This window comes from Manis javanica, chromosome 11 (genome assembly GCF_040802235.1).
Source record: "Manis javanica isolate MJ-LG chromosome 11, MJ_LKY, whole genome shotgun sequence".
Lineage (NCBI taxonomy): Eukaryota > Metazoa > Chordata > Mammalia > Pholidota > Manidae > Manis > Manis javanica.
Genome location: NC_133166.1, coordinates 96,319,999 through 96,339,042, shown reverse-complemented (window position 1 = coordinate 96,339,042; position 19,044 = coordinate 96,319,999). Strand labels below are relative to the sequence as shown.

At 50.2% G+C, this 19,044-nt stretch overlaps 2 protein-coding genes and 1 long non-coding RNA gene across 5 annotated transcripts in view; 1 reads left to right on the top strand and 2 right to left on the bottom strand.

Moving 5' to 3' along the window:
• Positions 1-19,044, bottom strand: part of LOC140844478 (uncharacterized) — a 242,596-nt gene that overhangs the window by 181,084 nt on the left and 42,468 nt on the right. The gene's annotated exons all lie outside the window — the stretch shown is intronic.
• The window catches only part of VASH2 (vasohibin 2), a 32,627-nt gene that overhangs the window by 11,774 nt on the left and 1,809 nt on the right, over positions 1-19,044 (top strand). For both annotated transcript variants that reach the window (XM_017650868.3, XM_073216949.1), the window contains exons 5-7: positions 69-143; positions 6,186-6,567; positions 7,742-7,857. In XM_017650868.3, the coding sequence (XP_017506357.3) occupies positions 69-143; positions 6,186-6,567; positions 7,742-7,857 (573 nt within the window). The remainder of the gene's footprint in view (positions 1-68; positions 144-6,185; positions 6,568-7,741; positions 7,858-19,044) is intronic.
• The window catches only part of ANGEL2 (angel homolog 2), a 34,106-nt gene continuing 23,405 nt past the window's right edge, over positions 8,344-19,044 (bottom strand). The window contains exon 9 of one of the 2 annotated variants that reach the window (XM_073216945.1): positions 8,344-10,507. In XM_073216945.1, coding sequence (XP_073073046.1) covers positions 10,455-10,507 — 53 coding nt within the window. In that variant the 3' untranslated portion in view covers positions 8,344-10,454. Of the gene's footprint in view, positions 10,508-17,068; positions 17,479-19,044 lie in introns of those variants that run through there. The other variant, XM_073216943.1, reaches the window with a different exon arrangement.

Sequence of the window (19,044 nt, the reverse complement as noted above, 5' to 3'; positions counted from 1 at the left end):
GACAGATCGAGAGACCAACTGCCTAATTAAATAAGTCCTGAGAACCTTTGCTGTGCTTTACCCAACAGGTTGATGGAAACAGCAAAAGAAATGACTCGAGAGTCCTTGCCTATCAAATGCCTTGAAGCTGTCATCCTGGGCATGTATCCTTTAAGTTATGTATGTTTACATTTGCATTGCAGATGGTAGCCTCACTGGGGAGCTGCTCGTGCCTTTAACATCTAAGATGTACAGAGAAGATGCCCATCGTCTCCTCAGAGGAAATCAACCCTCCCTGGTGTTTCTCTTTAACTTTCACACTTGAAGGTGGACCAAATCAGACCCTGGCTCCTTGGACTGTTATCAGTGTAAACTGGGAGCTGAAGCCTGCATCCGGGCAAGCTCTCAGGCTGCACGCACTAGTTACAAGGACATTCTAACTTAGAGAGACTGAAGAGTGGGTATTGTTATTTTTTGCATGAATTTGGCCTTGCAACTGGGAAGATACTCAAGGGGAAATGAAATCACGCAACCCCATTCCCAGGAAAAATTCTAAGTGTGGATTGTGGTGGAGACCAAGAGTGGATTGTAGTGTCCTGACTGCAGAACCCAGAGCTGAAGCAGGGGTGTGGTGTGTCTCACACTTTCTGTTCCGTTTTCCACCACACTCCTGGCTCCTCAGCCAGAGAGGAATCTGGTCCAGGAATAACTGTGATGACACTAACTTACGGTGACGGCTATAGAACACGAGCTGATAGAAGAGCCAAGAAATTCCCAGTCCTTTGGGGTGGATGGCTGGAAGGGACAGTGAACAAACGAATGTGGTCCCAGGTAAAATCCATTAGGTCTTTGAGTGCTGTGCTGAGAAATGTGACCTTTTGCCGGAAGGTGGTGGGCAGCCCAGATGACAGCTGTGGCGCAGGTGTGACATCATCAGAGGCACACTTTGGAGGCATGGTTCCCAGGACCCTCTGAAGGACTTCCTGGAGGAGGGGAGGCTCAGTTGGCAAAGCCTGTTAGGAGCTGTTACAGGAGGGAAGTGCCGATGCTTGGGCCACGGTCCTGGCTGGGGGAATGGACTTGAGGACACAGGTTTAAAAGGTATCAAGGAGACAGAATTTACAGGACCTGGAGGTCAGCTCGGTGCAGGAGGTGATGGGGAAGGAGTCAGTAAATACCAGTTTCTGGATTGGGAGACAGTCTGCAGGATGGGCAGGAGGGATGCGAACAACACGGAAACGAAACGCTTTGGCATAATTGAACTAAGACAGTAGCAGTGAAGGTGGAGGGAAGGAGTCGGGAGTGTCACCAGCACCACTGAGGGCTGACGAGATGTGAGGAGTTAAGAGGAGGCAGCAGCAATTACTTCGCTCTCCTGGCTTGGAAATTGGGTGATTGGTTGCTAATGTCACAGACCAATGGGAGGACTTGAAGGGCAAGATCAGACCGATGGGGAGATGAGGTCAGGTTGGGGTATGTGGAATTGGAGGTGCCTGTGGGAAGTCCCGGTGTGGTGCTGGAAGGGGTCTGCAGTGGAAGTACTAACTTTGGAGCTATTAGTGTTCAGGGAATGCTCGTTGCTGTTCAAGGAGGGACTCAGAAGGAAAGCTAGAGGGGCGCAAGGGAAACCAGAGGGGAAAGACGATGCAGACATATGCAGAAAGGCAGGTGGCTCAGGATCAGACTGGGGACCAGAGGGCAGGTTAGTCTGTTTTCCTGGTTTCCTGGGCATTTTGGTGGGAAGGCGAAGGGGGAGGGGAATTTCTGATGCTCTGTGGTCTGCAGAGTACTGGCAGGCCTGATCTGAAACAAGAGTTCCCAGGACCGACATTTGAAAGATGGAAACTTGAGCGTTGGTGAGGCCCTTCCTGTCATATCTCCTCCCCGCTCCCTGCAAAGATCAGATGTGTGTGCCGCAGGAGGGCAGGGCAGGGTGGGGGCAGCAGATGGCTCAGGGCCCATCTTTCCCTGGCAGGAGTCAGCCTCAGCTGTTGCACAGAGCCTCCTGCAAGTTTAATGGGGGTGAACAATTGTTGGGGATTTGCTGGTGTTGATCTATGAGGACGGCACGAGCATAGGCCCTGCCCTGTGTGGACCAGCCACTCTGCTGATGGGGTGTCGGAGTGCGGCAGCACAGAGTCACCCTGCTTTACTCAGTGGTCTTGTACACAGTAGTCTTGTCCCTGCACAAGTGTATAAATTCAAGCATTACTTTAGGTTACTGGAAATACCTTAATTCTTTTGGGGTTGTGTGGGATAGACTGATGCCAGCCTCTGTCCAAATCAGAGGATAATGTGCTCTTGGTTTTCCTTTGTTCTTAGTGGTGTGACATTTCAGAACTGTGCAGGGAAGTGGGGAAAGGTGGGGACATTGGGCTCACCCCATGGAGCGCAGGGAAATTTGACTCCTGCACACAGACAAGAAATGCAGATCTGAGTCCTAACGGTTACACCATCTTTGTCTTTTCTCTTGCTCCGTGTCAGCATCCTCTTGAAGATAGTGGAGGACATGACCTGGGTCACCTTCTGTGTCTCCCACTCTGCAGGTCCTCTGTCCATTGGCTTGTCCTTGCTTTCTCTTGTTTGCTGTTAGCCCAGAGGTCAGGGTTCATCTGTAAGGAGCCACTTCTTTGGGTTTTGCGTGAGTGTGTGTGCACTCACGTGGGTGCAGAAAGACAGACCCATGGTTCCAACATCTTGTCCAAGTCCGGAGAGCTCATTAGGGGGCCTCTCTGACTCCGGTTGGACTTAATCATGGTTATGAAGCACTGTGGCTTATTGAGGTTACAGGTTTGTCCTTACAGGCAGATGCTGGCATGTGTTCCCAGAGCTTGGGGGACTGCTGCTCCCTCTTCTGGAAAAGCTCAGGCCACTTCCCTCTCATCCCCCTACTTCCTCGTCCCCTCCCTCTCTGCCCAAGTGCTCCAGGTCCCAAGCTTTACTGATGGCCGTCGTGAAGGAACAAGTCCTAGAGATCGGTGGTGGTGATAGGGCAGACTGGCAGTCTCTCCTGTCCCCTCCCTTCTCCCTCTTCTCCATGAGGCTGACTCTACTTGTCCCATGAGATTGACGCTGGCATGGTTATCCGAGGCCTCTGACTGCTCTCCCGGAGGCCGCTGGGCTTGCCTCTCTCAGCTTGCTGCTGTGTATTTCAGTTCCACCGAGTCACAGTTGACATGCAGCACTCTATAGGTTGAAGGTGTATGTACCACTACATGGTACACCCGAAGCCAACATAATAGTCTATCATCTATACTTCAATTAAAAATAAATAAAATTCATTATCTTAAGAAAAAGCTTAAGGTATACAGCATAATGACTTGACATGCATACATTGTGAATGTGGGTGAAAAAAAAATGGTGATAGAATGTTTGTGACTTTACCATTGTAAGTATTTTTAGGTGTACAGTTCAGTGGCTTTGAGAACATTGATACTGCTGTGCAGCCATCGCCAGCATCCATCTCCAGACGGCCAGGAGGGCTGTGCAGCCGGCGGGGGAAGTTCTTCTCTGGAAGTCCATTGGGCAGACTTATAGGGCACACGGTGTGATCAGTATGTGATCACACTGTTCCTCAAAAAATTAGTGGCAGAGTTAGCATATGATCCAGCAATTCCACCTCTATATACCCAAAAGAATTAAAAGCAGGGACTTGAACAGATATTCGTAGAGCCACATTCACAGAAGCATTATTCAGAATAACTAAAAAGTTCAAGCCACCCCAGCTGTCCAGCACAGGAGACCCTCACTGTAGTGTTTGTTACACTGACTTCTACAGCTAAGGAAGGCCTTATTGTAGCAGAGAACTCTCCTCAAAAAGGAAGTACGAATTTATGTAAGAGGATGCGGAAGGATGGGATTTCACTCCCTCACTGCTACTGAATTTCACATGATGAAGTGAAGAGAAAGCAGGTAACCATTTTTTATAGAAAGGACGCTCTGGGATTAAGTGGAGCCCAGAGGACAAGGCTGACCTCAGGCAGGTGGGCTGGCTTCTGTCAGCTTCTTTCCTTAAGGGTCCTGGGATTAGTCCCCAGCTAATCCAGTTATGTATCCAGTTACGAGTGCAGGCCTGTTGCTTGTATGGACAGGTCCATCCTTCCAGCAAGTGTGAGCCAAGCACCTCCATCTAGGGATACCAGGATGTCAAACACAACTCCTTCCCTTACAAGGTACAAATAAGCAATCACAAATAAATTGATTTAGCATCAAGTCCTATGGGGTTCTTGTGGGGGATGGAAGGATACTTAATTCACACCAAGGAAGGTGTCACCTGAGAAGGGAGAGGGAATAGTAGTCCATTTCAGTCTGTGTGCAGCCCTTGTAAAGAGTAAGTGCATAGCAACCTACCCTGATGATTCTTAGGAGACCCCAAAGATCTCTGTCAGATTTGAATCCCTCGCACTATAAGGCAATATGTGAGTGAAGCCATAAAGGGAGATACTACAGCAGGGACATAATGTAGTATACAGTGTTTAGTGGCATTTTTCTGAGTTTCATAGATTACTCTAGATTACCTTGGACTCCTAGCTTTGTAAAGGTCAGTTAAAAGTCATTAAAAATTTTCAGTTTTATTTGACTTCATACTATGAGAGGATATATGTGCTGAGGGTGGAGGGTAGAGATCTGTGGTTGTTACGGTCTCAGGGTGTATCCTCCAAAAATGTCACAGGTCAGCAATAGGTCAGAGTGCTAGCCTAAGGTGTGGGAGACATGACACTGTTCAGAGGGATGATGAGCAGGGCCTAGCTCATGGCAGGACTTTGCTAAGGTATTTGGATCAAGCCCTGGATAAGATGAGAGACAATGAAACCTTAAGCAGAGGAGTTGACATGTACCAAATTTTGACTTAAAAAGATCATTTTTTGTGGGATTCACATATAAATCAAGTATAAAAATCAAACGAATAATCATATTTGACCTGATTGTTTATAGTTCATGATGCATGATCAAAACCGAAGGTTTCTGTGATATGACTGCCCTTGCACTGTTCACCATGTAAGAACTTATTCACTATGTAAGAACTTGTTCGTTATGCTTCAGAAGATTGGAGACTGTTGAGAATTAGGCTTGGGGTTGATTAATGATTGTGCATTGAGTACCCTATACAGAATGTTATTGTTGTTAACAACCATTTGATCAATAAATATGAGAGATGCCCTCTCAAAAAAAAAAAGAAAAGATCATTCTGGCCACTGTGTAGCAAGTAAATTAGTGGGGGCAAGAAACAGCGAAGACAGACTCCCAGAGTGGAGCACGGTTCCCATGCACTGAGCACCAGCCTGCGGAAGGCCCCATGAGAAGCACCTGGATTATTAGTCACCTTAGGAACCCTCTGGAGTAGCCAGTGGTTTTCAGCAGAGGAGCAACATCATGAGTTCCTAATAAACACCTCCCATAAAACTGGGTCCTTGGGTCACAACAGGCTGCCCTGGGACTTGAGGATGGGCTTGAGGATGTGCTGTGTGTTGTCCATCATTCTAGGGGAGCCAATGGGCCAGTTACTTGGAGCTGTACCTGTAGGTTGCTGAGGATTCAATCCAGATGGGCCAGTAAGTGGAGAGAGCCAGGCATGATGCCCAGTGCTTTGGGAAGGGGAGCCTGGGGGTCAGGTGTGGAAGGCAGCTTTCCATGTGGTTCCCAAGGCTGGGGGCGTGGGCATGCTGGGCCAACCGGAGGAGCAAACGAGGTGCAGCTGGGACCCATTTTAATGCCTTTCTGTCCCTGCCCACCCAGATAATCAAGTCTGTTCTGTTTCCTTTCCATCTCCACTGCCTTGCTTGATTCTGGTTTTCATTTCTCTCCTGGACCATTGCAGAGTCCTTCAATTTCTGGTCTGCTGCACATTCTCCAGCTATTCTCTGATTACATAAAAAATACTTTAAGAGCCCATCATCCCCTGCAGAAGACCAAGAGAGGGAAATGTACCTTGTTACTGTTTTGCATTTGTGTAATTACTAAAGAAGATGGCAAGTTTTTTCTCTTTGTCCCATATTAATTTGGCTTTGGTATGCATGATATAGTAGGTGTTCAAAGATGTTGAGTGAATTCTTTCTAATAGAATTAGTCTGGAAAGGTTAGATGTGGGCCTGCCCAGAGGCAGGGTGATGGACACAGTGGCTATATCGGCCTCATTCCTTCCTGGGAGTCCAAGTTATGTGAATTTTCAAGGCCTCCTTTCTCTTCCTTGACTCAGATTGTCTAAGATACTTAACCAATGGACAGCCTTCCATCGAGCGATTCCCCATCAGCTTTAAAACCTACTTCTCAGGAAACTACTTTCACCATGTTGTGCTGGGGATTTATTGCAATGGCCGCTATGGCTCGCTGGGCATGAGCCGAAGGGCTGAGCTGATGGACAAGCCGTTGACCTTTCGGACTCTGAGTGACCTCATCTTTGACTTTGAAGACTCCTATAAGAAATACCTGCACACAGTCAAGAAGGTCAAGATTGGGCTGTATGTTTCCCATGAGCCTCACAGCTTCCAGCCCATTGAGTGGAAGCAACTGGTCCTCAATGTCTCAAAGATGTTGAGGGCAGACATAAGGAAGGAGCTGGAGAAATATGCCAGGGACATGAGAATGAAGGTAGGTCCTGGGAAGGCAAATGCGAGCTCTTCTTCCATCTTTTCTCTCTCCTTGCCTCATGCCCCGTATTTCTGGGACAGTCCCAAGTTTCTTGAGGTTATCTAGCTTAGTGGCCACCCAATTAAAACAAATAAGTCACTCATTATTTGGAATGGGCAATTAAAGTCTCTCTTTGCATATGCTATTTTAAAAACCAGAGCTAAAGCCAATTTAGATGTTCTAGTTAAAGCAATGTCTTGGCCGGTAGTTCACTGATGATGTCAAATCTGAACTGTTAGTCATTTTTTATTAAGTTTCTAAATTTGTTTTCTTTTGTCTTTATAATTGGGTGATCAATCCTCCCAGTTTTTCTGAAACTGAGGGGTTTCCCAGGACATGAAATTTTTAGTACTTAAAGTCAGGAAAGACCTGGGCAAACCAGGGTGAGCAGTCATCCTGCCCTATAATCTATTTCAGAGTCACATTATAGCTCCGCTTTGCTCTGTAAGTTGCAGAGCCCTTTGGCATAAAATTCTGACCTGGTATCTCAACAGCAAATGGAGGAGCATGCACTGTGCTGGTTTACATAAACTATCCTCCTAAACCCTGCTTCCTTCTACCATGTCACTTCCAAGTCCTGCTGGCCTGGTCTCTCCAGGGCTTGTGGAATCACAGAGAAAGCCTGTGTGTACACTAAGGACCGCAGGCAAAGAGAATATGCCGACCTCAGGCTGGTTATGGTTAGCACCTGGGGGCTTGTCACCTTAACTCTCTGGGACCTGGAAGGGAGATTCTTGATAAATTGAAAGCACTCTGTGCATGTGTATGGGATGGGAGGGTCAGAAGAACAGCAAGCTGCTTTCTGGGGCATCACAGATGGCACTTTGCTTTCACTGGAGAGAAACTCCTAAGCAACTGACAAAGCCCAGGGGGCTGAGCCTTGGGCTCTGCTCCTCTCTCTGCTGCAGCAAAGAGGGCACAGGTTAATCATGTCCCCCTCTGGGAAGTGGTGCCTTTGCTTCTCACCAGTGCAGAATGAGAGAGGAACATTCTGTAAGTCCTCCTCTGGAAGTCTGCATCTCAGGGCCTTAAACCTGGGGATCATGAGCGGGCTGGGGGCTGGGATGCTGTACTGTCGGGAGATGAGCGCGGGTCCCTTAGGAGCCAGGTGGTAACACACTCGTATCTCCTCCAGATCCTGAAGCCTGCAAGTGCCCACTCCCCAACCCAGGTGAGGAGCCGCGGAAAATCCCTGTCCCCCCGAAGAAGACAGGCAAGCCCCCCAAGGCGGTTCGGCAGGCGAGACAAGTCGTGAGTAGCATTTCCTCTTCCCTAGCTCAAGCCCAACACACACATTCTTGGGGATTGTTGTGGTCCGTGGAAACAACGCCGTGCCCTGGCTATGGCCTTTGAACCAGGCAGAGATCTCCAAGGGGACTGTCTCCTGGGGGAAAGGACCTGCCATGTGCATCGCCCCCATTGCTTACACTGCCCCTGTCAGCTGGAGACACAGATGGAGGGATAAGCCCCAGATGGTGTGAGATGAAGAGGGGCCTCAAATCCTAGCAGCATGGAAGGAGCCCTGGATTTAGAATTAGGAAACCTGGGCCTGGAGCCAGGTCAGCTACTCATGAGCCCTCTGACCTTAGCATGTCAGGTAACCTTTATAGGCTTAAGTTCTCTCACCCCAAGAATGGGATTGTTAGAATGGATAAACTTTCCTGAAGCTCTGTCTCCCTCTGTGCCCATCAGAAAGTGTGAAATCCCCCCCCCCCCGCCCATGGATGATGGCAGCAGAAATACCCACAGGCTCACTCCTTCCCTGGCTGACTTTACCCTCCCCTGTGTTAGCTCTGAGGCTGGTGACTCCATCCCTACTGCTTAGGTCAAAGTGACCCACTTAAGAAATGACAGATTAGAGGTGCTGAGGATGCCCAAAGCAACCTGTGATAATCCACTGGCAAACATGTGGGCCATAATTACACTGGAAGAAAATGATACTCTTACTAATAACAGCAGCTGTGTCACCATGCTGGGGACGGGGTGGCACGGTGTGCAGAGGTCCAGGCTGAGCGCTGGCTCTGCGGCATATTAGCCTTGCAGCTGGGCAAATCCTTCTGGAGGCTTCGTTTCCTCATCTGTCAGCGAGGATCAAGATGCTTCCCCTGCCTATCTCACGAGCTGGTGTAAGGATCAAGCTAGACGTAACGAGCAGTGTGTTAGTGGTGAACTGCTTTTACACAAGCATATTCTTGTCATCTCAGTCCTGTACAGTAAGGAGAGTTTTACAGTTCTTTTCAAATGAAGAAGCCAGAACACAATCTTGGTTTGCTCTCTTGTGTTCAGTGGTATAGCCGACAGAGATGGGATTGGAGCCCCAGTGCCTGATCTGGGAAGGTGACAGGGACGGCAGTGTTGGGTCTGTTTTTGGAGGCACAGGACAGGATCCAGTATTGTCGATTCTGAGGAAGTTTCCCCGTTTGTCCCCATCCCAGTTTGTGCCGCCAGTCCCCAGGTTCAGGAGGAGTCCAGGCTTTGAAAGGGGAGGAACGGCCACGTGCGGGGGGCTGGGTGCTCCTGTACCATGAGAAGCTGGAGGTCAGCACGGTTTCGGTGTAGGTTTGTCCCTTTAAGGAGCAGGATGGCTTCAGACCTTTCACACATGGCCTCTGCCGTTGCTCCTGTTGCTGATGCTGACCACCATCCTTGACCCTGCCCCTCACCCTCTCTCTTCTTTCTGATTCAAACCTCTACCCACTGCTGTCCCTGAATAAAGTAGCAGTTGTCTCGAGGACTATGACACGTCAGCCCTTCCCAGGGGGTCATTCAGCATAGAGGGAGTGACGTAGAAGTAGGAATCTGGTTACTCGAGAAGCAGGGAAGGGAGCCCTTTAATGTGTTGTCCTTTCTGCCCAAGGAGGGCTGAGCCTTTCTCTGAGGAGCTGCCAAGCTTCTGCAAACACTGACAAGTCCAGAAGTCCTGCTCTTCCCTCTAGACTTCAGAGCCTGGAGCGGGCGAAAGCCAACCATTTTGCCATATGGATTTATGCAAGCGATGGAGCTCTTGGTTTTTAGGGCTATTCCCCTTGGACCCATCTTAGTTGGATCCATGGGAACTTTGCGGTCCAACATGTTAAGTTTTTAACCAGAAAAAGTTACCGGGATGGTAAAGCTGGGAAGGGCTTAGAAGCTGTGGAGACAAGGGTCAGGATGCTGAGCTAGGCGGTGGGGCGGTTTGAGAGGAGCAGAGGAAGGAGGTGAGCTTGATTGCGGACTGTAGAAGTTGAGGTGCCTCTTAGGCATCCAGGAGAGTGTCCTAGAAGCTGCTGGAAATACAGATCCGGAGTTTGAGGAAATGGGGAGTAAAGATAATGATAATAGAGCCATCTACTAGACGTGACCGTTGAAACAATGGCTGGATCAGCTTGTAAGGGAAGAGCGGAGAGAGAAGGGAAAGGTCATGGCCTTGAATAGGCCAGAGGAAGAGGGTCCAGAACAGGAGATGGGGAGGGACTAGTTGGAGAGAGAGGAGGACCAGGTGGGTGGAAGGGCGTGTGTGCCTGCAGAGGACACTGGGAAGAGGGTAGGAGCAAAGAAAGAGGGGAACGAGGGAGGGCTTAAGGTAGATGAGGAGGCAGAACTTGACCAATTGTCCATTAAATGGTGAAGGAGGCCGTCATCTGGCCAAAGTGAGCCGAGAGGGTGGCTTGGTAGTGTGGGGAAAGGCTACCCACCCTGAGGATAGGAAGAGAGCACCTACCACCCATCCTCAGAGGAGCCCACAGAGGGCTCGGTGCAAAGGAATGCCCTTCCCCTGCGTTTGTGATTGAGCAGAAACGGGCAGGCCTGACTCGGGCTGGTCCGACAAGTCCCCACGTGGTGCGATGCTGCTGGTCCGGGGGCCACATTCAGAGATGCGTGGCTTGATCAGTCAGATGTGAGGTCTGACTTGGTGGCTGACCTGAAAAAGTAATAGACGTCAGGTTAAGGGACTGAGTCTGCTGCGAGGGGCTGGTGAGGCCACGGAGTGTGATTCAGGGGCTCAACTCTGCTCATCCTGCCTGGGCCTCTGGCTGATGAGACTGCTGAGGTGAGGCAGAGGGGGTGACCTTGCCCCAGTTCCCATAGATGGGCCCCACTGAAGTCACTCTGGGAGGGCCCAACTGGTCATTCCCCTGGAGGCCAGATAGGCCAACCCGGCTCTCAGCCATCTCCCAGGCCACCATATCCGAATCGTGGCTACTTTGTCGTGCAGCTGAGGCAAGCGCCACGCCTGCTCCTGCAGAGGACAGCTGTTAGCCTGCTGCAGTTGTGAGTGCAAAGCCTCCCCAGCGTTGGGGCCCCTCCGGTCCTCTCCCCTCCTGCTCGCCTGATGCATGGGAGTGGGCCTGGATGTGGGAGAAAGACCAGGGAGAGGGCAGCAGTCCTGAGAGGGGTCAGGAAGGAAGACTGCAGGAAGACGGGCATTCAGTTCCAGCACCCTCCTCCCTCCATGCCCTGAGGTCTCCCAGCCCCCATGGGGCAGGCCCTGGAGCACAGAGGTGATGGCTCCCAGTCAGCCCTGAGCGCCCCAGACCCATGCGCCCCACCGCAGCCCTTCCCCAGGCAGAGCACAGGCTCCCAGGAGTCTTCCTTCCCAGTGGGAGAATTTGGAGATTTTTTTTCCCACAACCAGGGCCAGATGGCCTTGGAAGATTCCGTTTGACTATCAGAGGGGCTTAGGCGGCTTGCAGGTTCCTGCAGACCATTTTTTATGAGCAAATCCAGCAAGAGCATGGTTCTTGGTGGTAGAAGCCCTTGCTTGCCACTTCTTTTCTCTTCTCTCAGTGTTTGAGGGTTGGGAGGGGAATTAGAGGGCAAATATCTCAGCTGAAGTTTCAGAATGGATTGAGGTGTGTTAAACAGTTGATCTGAATCAATTTAAAGATCAAATTCACTTGATTCAACAATTGGTAAATCAAGCAAGCATCCCATCCAGCAAATAGAAAGGAGCTTTGTTGAGCTACAGAAAAGCAAAGGTTTTTAAAAGCAGAGAGGAGACAGAGAAAAGGAAATTATTAGCAAAGAAAGCATTTTTAGGTGAGGTCACCCTCCTAAGGGGAACAGAAGGGGCCTATCAGTAATTTCTTAGTGCTGAGCAAGAAATTCCATGTTGATTGGTTAAAAGTAACATTGCTGGGGACATTGAAACCGCAGACAGGTTGAGTATAAAGTCTTGGTTTGCTGTCGTGGGCCCTCAACATAAGTGAGTCCATTTGGGGGCCTGTGGTTTTCTTTTTAACAGATCAGAGTTACAAGGAGGGAAGACTCCCCATGTCCTCCTAAACCTGTCCTCTGCATTGCCGGGCTGGGTAGGGGATTTCAGGGTTACCTCGGAGGAAGAGAGGGGCGGGAGATGCAGGAGTGAGTGCAGCGAGGGGCTGCTCGGGCAGAGACCCGGAACTAAAGCACCAAGCCCCTCCCTCCCTCTCCAGAGCCCAGCCTCCGCCTCTGCACAGACCAGAAGCCAGGCCACCCTACCTCCTAGAGGTGTGTCTGCAGAAAAGCGGCATCTCAGCTCCTGCCCACGGCCTTTGCCGAGCAGGCTTTTCTCCAGGTAATCTTAACTTGGCGAGGAAACCAGAAAGTGATGATCTGGATACAGCCCGTTAACTCCACCACACCCTGGGCATCCCCTGGATGGTCAGGACTAGGAAGGCCTTGGTGACGGTCATGATTTATTATTTCAGCATTACATAAGGCCATCAAGTCATTTCTAAATATGTTGGGTGCCATAATGAAGTTGGGAGTGGCCCAAAGGGTGGAAAATTACCTAAGAGGCCAGAGGCCCATCAGCTGTGGGGTCCCAGCCGCTGTCTGTGCGTGGATAATTTTAGTGGCTTTATATCCCCCCTCCTCCCCACAGCTGGAGCTGCTTGCAGCCCTGCATTCCTCTCCATTTCTGTGCTTGTCTGGATAATCCTCTGTAAAGGAGGTTCCGTGTCACTGGGTTGACGAAAGAGCCAGCTGGGTGGGAGGGCAAGTGGCAGTGACTGCACTGGCGTCAGCGGGACCCCCACCTGTCCCCCCACCAGTCCCTCCACCAGTCCGTGCTCATACTCTGCTTCCCTGGGAGTGTTCGAAGCACCTTCCCCAGAACAGTCATTTCTGGTGGTTCTTAGAGAGACAGGGAGATGGAGGGTGAGATCCATTGGGCCTTCTGTGAACTTGAATTGACTCCGTCAGTCCCCAGGTAGCTCCTCGCTGAGGTATCACAGTGGTTCTGCCACTTGCTGACCAGGAGAGAAAGGGTCTCCAGGGGAGAATAAGGGTTAGCAATGTGTGTGTGTCCTGGAAGCTTTGCTTCTCACAGGGAGAGCGGGTGTTTCCCACTGGGGCCCAGGGCCAGGGATGGTGAATGTCCTGAGCAAAGCTCAGGACCGTCCTCCCCCATAAGGAACCGTTCCTCATAAACTGCCAAATGCCAGCAGTGTCCCCAGTGGGAACCATCAGTGCTTGCCGGGGTCGCTTCTGGCTCTGACAGTCCGTGGCTCTTGGCTCGCTGCCTGTGACATGAACTTGGGAGAGCTGGGGTGGGTGGACGGTGTTTTCCGTTTGTGCTGTGGTGTTAGCATGACAGTAGCTCATGCCAATTAGAGTGACCACGTGGAATGTCCTCCTAAATGGGGGCAGAGTCCCTGAGGGCTTCTCTCCCCCACCGGCTCCCTCTGCTCTTTGCTGTTCATGGGTCTTTTCCTGCCTTTTTCTTCTGCCTTGATTTCCCCGTGGTCATCTGTCTCTGGAGGGTCGAGTCACTGCTCCCGTGGGTTTTGCTCCCTCTGCTGGAGACCCTCAGGTTCCAGGGGTTACCAAGACCCACCATGAGATCAAGTCTCCTTTCACTGCAGCCACAGGCCAGGCAAGGGGATTCCTGCCCCACCGGCCTGAGGATCATGCGGACACTGTGGGCAGCTGGCTGAGGGAGGCCGGCCCCTCATTTCTAGATGAAGTCATAAAGAATCCATTTGGTTCTATGGTCTAATCGCATTGAAGATATTTTGAATAGGGCCCAGAAGTTGTTCTCTTTAGATCCCAAATGAGGAAATATTCCCCAGGATGGAAAGGAGATGATTTCTGTAGTATTGAAAGGCTACGGAGGGAGAGAAGTAAGGCCTCCCGGGCAATGTGGGGTTTCTTCCCACAAGCTCAGAAAAGGCATTTCCAGCCCAGAGGACTGCCCATGGGATTGCATATGGTTCAGGGTCCCTGGAGACCCTTAGAGAGACCAGGATGGTGTGATGGGCTTTCTCAGAAGTCCCACCTGAAGGAGAGCGAGCCACAGGCCTCCAGAGCTGTAGCCAGTGACAGGCTTGGGGTCCTGGAGGGCTGTCCTTCATCCGGACAACAGTGAGCCCAGAGCCCAGAGCCCGTGACCTGGAATCACATGGCAGCTTATGGTTCTTGGTCTCTGGCCAGAGCCTCTTGCCTGGGAAAGCATGAAAGAAAGGGCCAAAGGCTGGAGAATCTCTGCAGAGCTTAGTAGCTCTTGGCTGAGGTCTATTTAGGAAGCAGCTCCAGCTGTCTGCCCTGTCAGCTGCCGGCAGTGGTGCCTGTAGTCCTGAGGAGGAAGGAATGTGAGCACAGAGCAGGACTAGCTTTGAAAGAGTGGGACAGGTGGGAAGGAACCACTCCCTGATCCCAGGGTTCCTCCAGCTGAGGCCTGTCCAGATAGGGCATAAATCCTAAGTTGGGGCCTGGCCTAATCTGATTCCTGCCAGACTAGACAAGAGAGGAGGGCCTGGGGTCTTTGTTTATATTTCTAAATGCTGGGCCACCACCACCTGATTTAACCTGTCCCATGGCCTTGACACTGGGGACTGAGAAACTAATGTCAGAGTTGCACCTTCACCATGTATCCCTTCCTAGAATCCGGAGTCCTCAAAGGCTACAGCCATACTGGTCCTTGCAAGTGTGCTGGTGTGGGAGGGTGAGTGTGTATGAACACACAGGCATGTGCATCCCACCCTGAGGGGCTGTGACCTCACGGGAGGCAGAGCAAGAAGCCTGCCTGCCTGTGCATCCCCTTCAGGCAGCCCTGAACTGGACATAGATGGTCTGCACCCGGCAAAGTATCTCATACTCCTAGGACATAAGTTTCCATCAGAAGAAAGGGCATGGATTTGGCTCCCCTGAGAACAGGAACTGTTTGTCTGGTAACCCCAAGACCTACAAGGTGCTCGGCACAAAGCGTTGCGTAGTAAATTCTCATGAATAAGGAGCAAGCAAGTTTCAGGAGCCCTGGTCTCCGCTGCTCAGAGGTCCCAGCCCCTTGGCAGAGGAGCACCACAGGGCCTGGGTGGCTTAGGGGACCCACAGGCTTTCCTGCCACGTTCAGCTTCTTTTCTTAAACCCCATCTCACAGACACACACCGACTTGTATGTTCATCCCCAGGATGTGATGTCACCCCCACTTTGGTCCCCAGATTGCTGCCGTCACTTTCAGGCTCTGAGGCCTCTTGTGGCCTCACTGGCATCAACATTCAATCCAGCTGAGCTCTTCCTGGGCACTGAGGCGGCCTTAGGTGCGCGAAGGACTCCATGTGCTCCGTGGCACAGGCAGGAGATGGTTCAGTCTTTGGGAACTGTCAAGGTTTAGGCAGCAGTGTAGAATACTAGCATATGTATGTTATATATAATATGTATGCATTTAGATCAAGGAAACAAATGACAAGCCATATAAAGTTGAGACAAACTAGAAAACTCAAAGGAAACTGTTATGTCTACTTCCAGCCACCCCGAAGGAAAGATCACATTAAAAACCCAGTGTGAATTTCCACCAGGTGTCCCAAGGATGGGAAATAAGGTTTCCCTGCAACGGCATAGCTTCTATAGAGCCACGGCCCCATCCTCCCCAGCCCCCTCCCCCTCTGAGCAGCCTCTGGGTAGCTGCCTCCTGCAATGAGGCCCAGGCTGGGGTAAAGGACGACCTGGGACCAGGCCACCAAGCAGTCACCCTAGTTCACCCTGGATATGTTTACGTGACAACAGATATGTGTGTGTTAGCAATTTGTAGACTGAGAGAAGTGCCACCCCCTTCTTCCACAAAATGTGTCAAAGGAAACTTAAAGTCCCCTCCCTGGCTTCCCCTAAAATGGAAGGTGGCTGGAGAGCCTTTCAAAAGGAAAATCCTTTGATGGATTTTCCTTGTTTGGACTGGGAAGGAGTCTGGAGAAATACATTGTTCAGTCTCAAATAATAACCCTAGATCCAGGGAGAGCTTCTGGGCAAGTGCAGCCCCAGCTGAATCATTATCCTGGTTCTTGTGTTTCTTAAAAATAAATCCCCTTGCAGTACTCTAATTATAGCTGGGGGAGTGCTTGGAAGAGGCTTCTCCACACCCAGGCTCTCCCGGCTCTGGCCCGAGATGAGCTGGCAAGGACTGAAGAGTATTTTGGGCTGGGCCCTGCAGGCAGGTGACGTGCAGTGATAACCCACTTCTGCCCTTCGCCAGGCCCGGGAATCGCAGCCAGGGTTGCTGTGAAAGAAAAGGGTTTCCTCTTCCAGGCAGTTCACCAGGGATCTCAGCTGAACTCATCTTCTGCCAGTATCCTTATTATTCCCTGGATTCTGGGTACGTAGGGGTGGTGGAAGGGGTCGGGATACAGAGGAAGGTGACAACCCAGTCCCTTTTCTTTGGAAGTCCTCAAGCTCTCTGTGGTCACTGTGATCCACATTCAGCTTTACAAGTATGCAGGGCCTGCAGGTGGCGTTCAGCCGTAAGGTAAAGCCTTTCCCATGCAAAAACAGGATTGTTCCTACTTGTTAATTCTTAGACTGTTGTCACGGTGACTTGAAATCCTGTCTTAGGACTTTGTCTCTGTTAGTTATCCTGTGACAAAGGTAACATAATGAAGCTCTATCAGCCATTTACACATTAGTGAGAACTTGACTCAAGCTTGTTGAGAGTTACAAGATATTCACCAGTGGGGATTCTTAGATGACTTGACTTGGTTGCTGCTCTCAAGCTGTTCACAGTCTCTGAGGCAGGCACAAGGATTGTGAGCCTGCAGGATTCTTTAGCAGGTGTACAAAAGGAAATGCCACAGCATGCAGAACAAGGAGCAGTGCATTGTGAGGGAAGGCAGGCAGAACATACTTAAGTTCTGGGAGTTAAGAGAACTGGGAGAGTTGACATTTGGGTTGGACCTTGAAGGGATGACAAGAAGATGTGGGGGAGGGCACTGCATAAGCCCAGGTGCAGAGGCAGGAGTGGCCGTGGTGCCATCCTCACATGCTTAGGATGCGGGAGATGGGAGGCAGTTTGCATCGGGGTTAAGGGCACGGGCTCTAGAATCCAGGGAGGAACACTGGCTCTGCCACCTGCTGACCACATAGCTTTGCTTTGAGCAAGTTCCCTAACTTTCAGTGCCTCTGTTTCTTGCTCTGTGAGATAGGTTGTGATAGAGTCAACCCCATAAGGTTATGACGAGAATTAACTGGTCCATGTAAACCTCTTAGAACAATGCCTGGTACACAGTAAGTGCCTAATAAATAGCAGCTATTTATAATGGTGATTTCTCAGCACCTGCAAGGCACGGCAGAGCTGGTGGAAGGGTCAAGGGGAGGTTTAGAAAAAGGAGGCCAAGGACCCCCAAATTAAGGTCTATCCATATCCAACAAATCCAATAGGAGAACATGGGTAAAAGGAAAGGGTGAGGTGTCAGGGGCACACACACTCCAAAGAACACGGTGAAAATTCTGTTCCTCAGGCCTGAGAGTCTCCAAAGTGAGGAAGCAGGTGAGTGACCTGGAAGTGGCTCCTGAGGTGGCGGCGGCGTGCCTGCGGCTAGTCGTTGCAGCGATCCCGGGGAAGCCCACGTTACAGGGCTGCATGGAGTTTGCTCTCTTCTTCCTTCCCTGGTGCCTGTCCTGCCACCAACTTTCCAGCAGGTGCTGTTGGTCACAGGACCGAGGGAGAGAAAATAGGTCAGCACAGATCTATTCCAACACCTGAAAAGACGCATTGAGCTAGTGTCCTACTAGCGTCACCCTCCTCCGTGAAGGGCAGCACACTGAGGGTTGCAGAAGGAGAGGTGTGACTTGGTGAGGGGATGGCAGGCCAGGAAGACAGTGTGGGCAGGAAAGGTTCAGAAACGGGTGAGCTACCTTCGTAGGTGCCCCAAGGACCACAGGACAATGGATTCTCTTGTGAAGCACAAGGAATTGCTTAATTTTCAGGGACAATGTAGGAGATCTCAAGAGCCACTGTAGGTTAGGTCCTCCATAGTGTGCAGGGGTCCAGGGAAAAAGACTGACTTAGAAGTGAGTTTCTGGACTTCCTTTAGGGTAAAGTAAGGAGTTTCTGGACTTCATTAAGCAGCATTGGATAGAAGTTAGTTGATTTTTGGTTTTATCCACATTGAAAGAGTTGGACAACATTCATGCCAGGGTAACACCATTTGCTCTTAGGAAATCTTGCAAAGGTATAACCAAGAAACTTTTGAACAATCATATTTTCAATTTCAGGCACTTCTTCTGAGTGGATAACTTGCTGGGAAGATGTTCTTGTCCCATATAACCTTCCTCAGGCCGACTCAACATCGTTACTAGCACCGTGTCTGAATTAGTGTTGTTAGTTAATGGAGGGAAGTGGGATCAGGTTTGGCTGAGGGTGTTCGGGCGAAGCTGTGGTTTGAAAATGATGAACCACAATGTGAACGAAGCTTGAGAGAGGTGGCAGGCAGCTCCTCTGGCTCTTTACTGTGCCACTTGGAGGGCCGTGTTCCACCCGTTGCTTCCATGAGGAAGAAGAGAAAAGGAAAGAAAAAGAGCACATGCTGGTTCTTTTTAAGAGGTGTTTTGGTAACGAACGGACTGCCCCACCACACTTCCACTTCCATCGTATTAGCTGCTACTTAGTCTAAGGCCATGCCTGGCTTCAGGGAAGCTGGGAAATGTAGTTTGTATTCTAGGCAGCTCTGTGTCCAGCTAAAACTCAGGGGTGTTTTTACTGAGGAAGAATGGGGGACGTTGAGGGGCAACCAGCAGACTCTGCCACACACATTTCATTAAAAACATTAGCTAAATAAATACAACACAAAATAATTTATGTCTGGATAAAGAATATATGCATACATAGTTTTAACACCAGGAAAGATAGTGTGGACATACTTCTAGGAAATGACCCCATTTAATCCTTTTCTAAAGTAAGGAATGCACATGGTATTTCAAGCTTACCCTTTGGTATGGGGGTTTTTGGTTCCCGGATTTCCCATGTGGAGCAAGAGAGGAGGGTAGCAGAACACTTAACCTTTTTAACCACATTTGCCTTAGGCTGATGCTAACTTACAGGGAGTCTAGTTGAGGCAGAAAGTCGCATATTAGCAACTTGTAAAGATGACATCACCCCAGGCAAGGGAACAAAGCAGAAACTTCATTTCAGGCTTTATGACAAAGTGAACTAGATACATATGGACTCTGAACCTGACCAGTGTGTGATGTGAGAACCCCAGTTCTCCC